Below are 8110 nucleotides of genomic sequence, written 5' to 3'. Positions count from 1 at the left end.
ACGCTCAGGCAGATTTTGGTATTGTATAATGTTGCATTATCAAATTGCTTTTTGATTTTGATTTTATAGTTATTAGGTTTTGTGTTTTGCAAAGAAGTCTACACGAGAAAATGGATGAATGTGAAATTATTATTAAAGCAACAACTGGTGTGATACTGATACACTGGAATTTCAGCTAAACTGTCAGCAGAAAAAGCCTGATCTGTTTTATGTTTCACTTTAAGTGCATGTGACAACTGTAGCCTTTTGAATAATACTTATCAGAACAGCTGACCAAAAGCACTACATGTCAGCCATGCAGAGACAGTCTGTATCAGTAGCCCGATCTCTGATTAATACTCTGACAGATATAAACATCGGTGGGGAAGTCCTGACAATAATTTAATCTGTCATTCACATCTCAGTGATGAGAAACAAAAGTGAAGACTAACCACAGTCTGTATTGTGTTTCTGTTAGGTATGAAGTGGTGTGAAACCACAGAGGAAAAGCCCCGAGAGACAAACTATTTTCTTGTAACTTTATCAGTTGTAAGTAGGTCCGACTTGTTCAGTCCCGATACCGACAGCGATCTGATACCAGTGTTTAATTAATAAGCTGTATGCCTCACTGTGTGGAAGTGACTGGGGTCATTCTTTTATGTATGTATGTATGTATTTTATGTAATTTTAAGCCACTGCCTCTCAACCTCAACCCATAACCCTCTGTTGTTAACATCCCACAAGCACTGCTGTGTGCCTCTCTCTCCTTTTACTCAGGCTTCTCTGTGCTGGACCATCAGCCGTTCTGTGACGTCTCTCTGCCTCTCCAGCTGGTGGTGCTTCGTTCCACATGACAGACCTGGACCTTCTTCCTCCAGGAGATTCAGCCTCTCTAACCACTTACTTCAGTCCAAGGGGGCTTATTGGCATGGGTAACATACGTTTGCATTACTAAGCAACTGTGAATTAAAAACAAAAATCTGGTCCTCTCTCAAGGTTCCATGGTGGAGATGAGGTCGTGTTGCTCTGGCTCTATCTGTTTGGCGACGCCGGGAAGCTGCTCGACATCCTCCTGGATCCACCTTCTCACATATGTTCACATTATATGTATTATTTTTTTGTCATATGGATTGTCTGTTGTAGTTTCATTTTGCTGTTACTCTGTACACAACATCTATTGCACTTCTGTCCATCCAGAAAGGGGGATCCCTCCTCTGTTGCTCTTCCTGAGGTTTCTTCAATTTTTTCCCTGTTAAAAGGTTTTTTTTTTGGTTACGTTTTTCCTTATCCGATGAGCAGGTCGTACTGTAAAGGACAGAGGGTGTCGTATCCTGTACAGATTGTAAAGCCTCATAAGGCAAATTTGGGATTTTGGGATATACAAATAAAATTTACTTGACTTAAACATTGCTTTCCTAACTTTGTAAAAGAAAATGTTATAAATACATAAATTTACTGAATTGTAACTTATTAAAATAATAAATTGGACACCAGCAACTCGGTAGAAAATCTGCAGTCTGTGAGGGTTTATGGACAATATTTGTCATTGTTTTGTGTTGTTAATTGTATAATATAATTGTATAAAATATACAATAATAAATATATACATATATTTGCATAAAGCAAGCATATTTGCTGACTCCCATGTTTATAGGTATTAAATACTTTACAAATCTCCCTTTAAGGTACATTTTGAACAGATAACAAATGTGTGATTAATTTGCGATTAAACACGAGTGACTATGGACGATCACGTGATTAATCGCGATTTAATATTTTAATCAATTGACAGTCCTAGTATCTACTTTGACTGAAGAGACAATGACACATTTTTCTGACAAACAGTTTGCTTCTTTATTGAGTGAAAAGAAATCCAGGCAGGTGACACAACACCACAAACGCTTGGCATTACAAGTTTGCATTTCCCTACTGTCATCTCCTTCTGCAAGAGCCTGCACCAAGAGCTTTGGCAACTTCATCTGTAAACCGAAAATTTAAATATAGCACAAAAAAAGGAGGGATGGAAGTCAAAACTAAATGAGAAATAGATGGTAATTTGTTCCTGTTAATTTTAATAAAATGATGAGGGAGGGGGGGGCTCAAACTGAGGGCAGGGGACAATGGAAACATTTCAACCTGGGTTCAAATTAGTTATTGTTGTATATTTAAATTATAACTTTCATGCCTGATCCAGTCTTCTACCCACTACTGACATTCCTTCGAGGCTGCCTTTTCCCTCAACAACAGAAAAAAAACTCTTATTATTTCCTTATGATAATATAATAATTTTATTTTACTTTTTTTTTTAAGTGTACATCATCTCAGCCATGTGTGACATCTTCTTGGGGATGTAGAGATAATACTCCACGTAGCCAGAAAGGTCCTCTATCGTGATGTCGTCGACGTAGGCCCGCGCCTGCTCTGAACACGAGCGAGGGGAGCCCGACGACAATGTTGCTGACGATGATGAAGGTGACGAAGCTGTGGCAGCGTTACTGTTGGTGCTGAGAGTTCTGGCGGCGTCCTCGCGGCTCGGCAGGCTCCTCTCGCACTCTGATATGACGTTGCGGAGTCCCGTGAAGGAGTACACCTCCAAGCCTTGCCAGCCCTGATGAAGGGACTGACACTGGCACTGAGATTCGGCCCCCTGCCTGCTCTCCTCCTGGGAATCTGAACTACTCTTCCAGGCACAGGAGCAGGGAATGTGGGGGCCTTCTGCCGAGCCGCTAATGTGGAGCTCGGATAAAGCTCGGAAGTCAGCGGCGTCTGCGGGTCCGGATATCCGAGGTGCTCCCGCTGCAGACTCTGCTCCTTCGCAGGCACTTTTCTCTGGGCCGCTCTCCTCGCTCGCCCGGACATCTCCGGGGCTTCCTCCATCCTCCCTGGATGACGTCGCGACAGTAGTAACAACAGTGGGGATCTCTTTTAAGGACGGCGTAGAAACTGCAGCTCCGACATGTGTCTCATACCCAGCACAAGATCCAAAAACCAGAGGGGAGATGTGGCCGGGAGTGACTGAAGAAGAGAGCTCTTTCTGGGCCGGGACGGCCACGGAGGAGGCTGTTCTTCCATCGACTGCAGGACGAGGCTCCACAGGCTCAGGCACGGCCAGGCGCTGGTGCTTCAAGCAGCCACTAGGGGTCGACAGTGCAGAGGCTGCCGCGGTGCTGCAGTAGGTGAACTTTGGAGGATGCAGGATGGGGGACTTGGACCTCCGACGCCGCTGGGTTCTGGATACTCCTCTAGAAGTTTTCCTCATGCAGCTAAAGACGGAGGTAAGGGAGAAAGAGGAAGGCCAAATGAGAAAGAAAGGAGAACAGAGAATGATGGGAAAACATGAAACATTATGTAATAATAGTCTTAATTTTTTGGGGCTAATCAGCCTACTTAGAACTTATGGAGGACGGAACCTGACAAAATAAAAAATAAATGAATGAATGACTTGATAAAAAAAAAAAAATGTCATCAAATGTATAAAAAATAATATTAAGAATAAATGTAGCCATTAATTCATTGATAAAATGTGATATAAATTGATATTTCTGTTTTAATTTGCTTCTTTATTTATTCATCTTTATATTAATTCCCTTATTTATTTATTCTTCTGTTTAATCTTCCCTTTTATCTATTTATGTATTTATTTGTATTAATTTATTTCTTTTTTTATTTATGATGACACATGCCAGTGTGTCACAGCCCGTCTACAATTTAAGAAAGGTCAAGCAGTGAGTTTCAACACTTAGTTGTATTCCACTCAAGGCCTGAGCTGTTTTTATTATTTTTATTTATATCTAATAAATAATCTATATTATTATGTAAGAGAAAGTTGACTGAGCACACTTGCAGTTTTTAAACACTGTCTGCTTCTTCACAGCCCAAAAATGAATCCTTCTGTTCACAGGACGACACATGTAGCAGCTGAGCAGTGACCACCTCAACCTACCCGTGCCAGTTGTCCTTCGGGCAGCCGAGTTTGGGTTTCGCTCCGCTGGTGTCAAGACAAGCACGCGATGCCCCTCTGGGAGCCAATGCCTCCGACACACTCACTGCTCCAGGTAAACTGGAAAGAAGAGAGAAACATATAAACTTTACTGCAGCAAACGTGCTACTTACTAACCTCAACATCAATACTCTGGCTGTCATCAGCTCTTAAAACCTAAATATGTCTAGAAATTGATTGTTGTGAGTCCGATCTGTACGACCAGCACTGCTTCTTGTTTACACCGGCACTAGAGTTTTGCTTTTTTACAGAAATAAAACCTATTTAGTTCATTTTGGCATATCAGCGCCGTGTTATTAATACAAAGTCGGACGACGGACACTACAAACTGACAGTGAATGTGTCTGCTCCATACGGAGTCTCAGCTCAGAAAAGCAGATGTCATATTTCTCACACACACGGGACGAGAGAGAGTTGACAGGCAAGACAATGCGAAGCGATAAGCAAAAGCGCCTATTTGGCACTGTTTCAGATTTAAACCCAATGCTATAAGGGAACCATGACTGATGAGATAATCGCCGTGAGGAGGACGGAGCGGTCACAGTTGGTGTGCGCTGCAGAGCAGCACAGGGTGGAAACCTGCAGCCTCGCAGCGAAAGCTTGAACAAAGAGGCCAGACACACAGCCACCTGACGTTAAAGACCAAAGTAAGCACCAAACATCATCGTCATCTTTTCTTGTAAAATGTCCGGTGTAATCGATAACACCGGTGTTGTGACGAGTTTATTAACCAGTAGAAAAATGTCCTCACTGTCACATCCCTAACCGGCACGCGCATGCCCAGTGTACCTGAATGGTCATGTGATATGCTTTTTCAGGCGTGGTAGCATGGACGGAGATTAATTCTGAAATGGCCCTAAAACGCTCGTCTAGACGGAGATCGTTTTCGTTTTAAAACGAAAACATATTAGTGTGGATGTAGCCTTAATATTCAAATCATCAAACTCCATGATTTCTTAACATAAACATAAAAGAATACCAAGCTAGCAAGAAATATGCAGGGCGGTAGCTCAAGATCGGCCGCATGTAAACAGATTGGTGGGTATGAAGCGGTGCCTGGTCGGCGGGCCGATCAGACAGCGATCATAACATGAGGATTTAATGGAGATTCATGAAGGTAAAATTGATTACATGGGTCTTTTTTCCAAAGCTGAAGGTTACTGTTGGAGCAGCTGATAACAGCACAGAACAGAAAATACATCTCATGTCTGTTATTCCAAATATGGGTTCATGAATTAAGTGGGGGAGTAATGGCACTGGCCAACTTGTAGTTTGTGTTAACAACAAACTAGCTCATATCCTGACAGCAACAGAAAAACAAGAGTCAATAAGCCAGTGGTTCAGTCAGTGTAGGTTGCTGTTATTTACCTCCCAGCATCAACCCTCAGCTTCTTAAACGCTGTCTGCAGTGTTTCCTCTTCACAGTCCTTCCCTCCTGCCTCCATGGTGGGAGGAGGCCGCTCTGACCAGCCACCCAGCTGGAACACACACAAACACACAACACCTACTTCATCACTAAAATGTGGATTATCATGCAGTTGTGGGCTGCGAGATGTTTTAAATTATTTGCTAACAGGTTAAATGACTGGCATCTGAGTTGGAACCTAATGTTTTCCAAATTGACATGTTTCCACTACACATGGCCAAAATATTAAGGCAGCAGTTACAGATAATCAAGCCTTAGATCCTGCTAGGAAGACTTAATAGGTGGACTAATAACTGTTATTTATAATAAACAAAAACATTCAAATAGAGATGCATGTCAGGCATATTAATAGTTTGCTCATATATCATTGTTCTGTATAGTCAATTCTGTTGAGCACACGTCACGTGATTGACAAGCTGATGGAGCCACAAACATAAAACACAACCTGTGGGATAAATTGTAGCTTATGATTGTTGTTCCCAAAGTACGGCCTGAATTGGGAAAGAAAGCTTTTAGGTTTTCGGGATTTACTGCTTGGAATAATGTACAATCTGATCTTCAACTTCAAAACTTAGTTACCATGAATGAGTTTAAAGCTCTGGTGAAATAAATAGATAGATAGATAGATAGATAGATTGTAACTTTATTGATCCCGAGGGAAATTCAAGTTTCCAGCATCACAGTTCCGTAGTGCAAAACATGGTAGTAAAAGGCAGTAAAAAAGTTAGTAGTGCAAAGTACAAAATACAAAAAATATACCAGATATAAAAATACAAGGAGATGAAGAAAACTGTTAAAAATGAGTATAGTGCAGTGTAACTCCAGTATCTTAGTCTAAAGTGCACGATATGCATTATTATCTGTTGTCTGTGTGCAAGTGTTTTGTATGAGTTTTATAATGTTGTTAATTTATGTGTTGTCTGTTACTTTCACTATAACTGTCTTGCTGCTCCCTTGGCCAGGTCTCCCTTGTAAAAAGAGATCTTTGATCTCAATGGGACTAACCTGGTTAAATAAAGGACAATAATAATGATGTTATATATTATAATAAACAAGAACATTAAAATAGAGATGCTTGGGAGATGTCAGGCTTATTAATAGTTTTCTCATATATCATTGTTCTGGATAGCCAAGTCTGTTGATCACACATCACGTGATTGACAAGCTGATGGTGCCACAAACACAAAAACACAATCTCTGGGATAAAGTGTAGCTGAACAGTTATGAGAGTTTATCATGCATTTGTCTGCAATGAATGATTAAGAGTTATACTCCACAACAAAACCACTGGCAACCACTGCTTGTAAACAGAGGATTTCATGAGCCCACCCTTATAGGTTAATGCTAGCAGGTTACTCTGGCTGCTGAGCTAACTGGCTATCTGTGCCACAGGAGGTAAACAGTTTAGAAACCTTTCAGAGACAGGAGAGGAGGTGACACTCACGGTTCAGGAGATCCTGGTCGCAGTAAAGAGAGAGAGATAACCCCAGGGCATGCAGGGTGTTTGCCTCGCAACAGGGCCCTTTAGGATGTTGACAAGCCAGCGAGGCTAAGCTAACGGCTAAGCTAACGCAAGCTAAAGGCTAGAAGAGGCTAGTTAGCTCTGTGCGACTTGAAAACACGAACTGTGACTCGATTAAAAACACTGCTCGTGGATGGTTACACTTCGTATCGCGAAGTTATTCACGGATGAGTGTAAATGACGAGTAAGAGCAGAGATAGAGCAACAGCATTAAGGGCCTAGCTTAAATGGCGACTGTTCTTTCTCTCAGCTTGTTTACAGTCACTCAGTCGCAGTGACTCTGCAACAACGCGCAGCGCTGGTGACGTCACCACGTCGCCCTGACGTCACTCTCTGCTGTTTGTGTTCAATGCGAATTTCGAAAATACACACTTGTGTTTTTCACACTAACAGCATGATGTGTTTTTCATATTAATGACATAGTTTGTAGGACAGACACTATCTGAATGGGGAACAGCTTCTTCCCAGCTACAATAAAACTGGTGGCAAAGGACTTTAAAGGTCCCACATTATGCTCATTTTCAGGTTCATACTTGTATTTTGTGTTTCTACTAGAACATGTTTACATGCTGTAATGTTAAAAAACAACTTTATTTTCCTCATACTGTCAGCCTGAATATGCTTGTATTTATCCTCTGTCTGAAACGCTCCATTTTAGCCGCATTTTGGCGGAATTGCAACAGAATTGCGTCGTTAGGCAAAAGCTTGGGTCCATGTGTACTTCCTGTCAGCTGATGACATTCACATACACCGCAACCAGGAATAAACTGGGACACATTTAGAATGTTTAAGTTTAAACTTATGCAAAGAGTCTAAATATTGTATATTCGTGACATCACAAATGGGCAGAAATCCTGACAGCTTGTTTCAAATGCGGAGTTTCTGAATACGGGCTGTGTGTATTTCCCTGTGGATTTCGATACTTTCACAGTATTTATATAGGACTTAAACCTACTTTATAATAAAAAAACATGAAAATCTCACTTTTTTATAATATGGGTCCTTTAAAGAGGGACACAAATACCCCACACCTCACCTCCATACCATTATTGACACACAGTACACCTGAACTGAATGGACTGAAATGCTGTGAAATATGCTGCCTTCCACTGTGTAATTGTCTGAAATATATTAATTATTATTTATTTTTTTAAATATTTTTATGAGAGCTACAAGTTCTTTT

The 8110-nt window shown here is 41.2% G+C and overlaps 1 protein-coding gene across 1 annotated transcript; it reads right to left on the bottom strand.

The window, feature by feature from the left end:
* Window positions 1-1808: 1808 nt before the first annotated feature.
* Window positions 1809-7234, bottom strand: oser1 (oxidative stress responsive serine-rich 1). The gene is made up of 4 exons (XM_074637028.1): window positions 6850-7234; window positions 5348-5457; window positions 3923-4039; window positions 1809-3242 (listed from the first exon to the last, which is right to left on the bottom strand). The coding sequence occupies exons 2-4, from the start codon at window positions 5422-5424 to the stop codon at window positions 2285-2287; spliced, it is 1152 nt and encodes a 383-aa protein (XP_074493129.1). The 5' UTR covers window positions 5425-5457; window positions 6850-7234; the 3' UTR covers window positions 1809-2284.
* Window positions 7235-8110: the final 876 nt, after the last annotated feature.

The sequence above is a fragment of the Sebastes fasciatus genome, chromosome 1, assembly GCF_043250625.1.
Source record: "Sebastes fasciatus isolate fSebFas1 chromosome 1, fSebFas1.pri, whole genome shotgun sequence".
NCBI classification, from domain to species: domain Eukaryota; kingdom Metazoa; phylum Chordata; class Actinopteri; order Perciformes; family Sebastidae; genus Sebastes; species Sebastes fasciatus.
Note: the sequence above shows the minus strand (reverse complement) of the source record. Positions and strands in the feature narration are given on the sequence as shown.

What these genes read in the sequence shown, in the direction of transcription:
- oser1 (XM_074637028.1), bottom strand. Translation starts at nt 5,424, where the DNA reads ATGGAGGCAGGAGGGAAGGACTGTGAAGAGGAAACACTGCAGACAGCG. An exon ending in CTGAGGGTTGATGCTGGGAG is followed by an intron (nt 4,040 to 5,347) that starts GTAAATAACAGC and finishes TCTTCTTTCCAG; the next exon opens with TTTACCTGGAGCAGTGAGTG. An exon ending in CCGAAGGACAACTGGCACGG is followed by an intron (nt 3,243 to 3,922) that starts GTAGGTTGAGGT and finishes CTCCGTCTTTAG; the next exon opens with CTGCATGAGGAAAACTTCTA.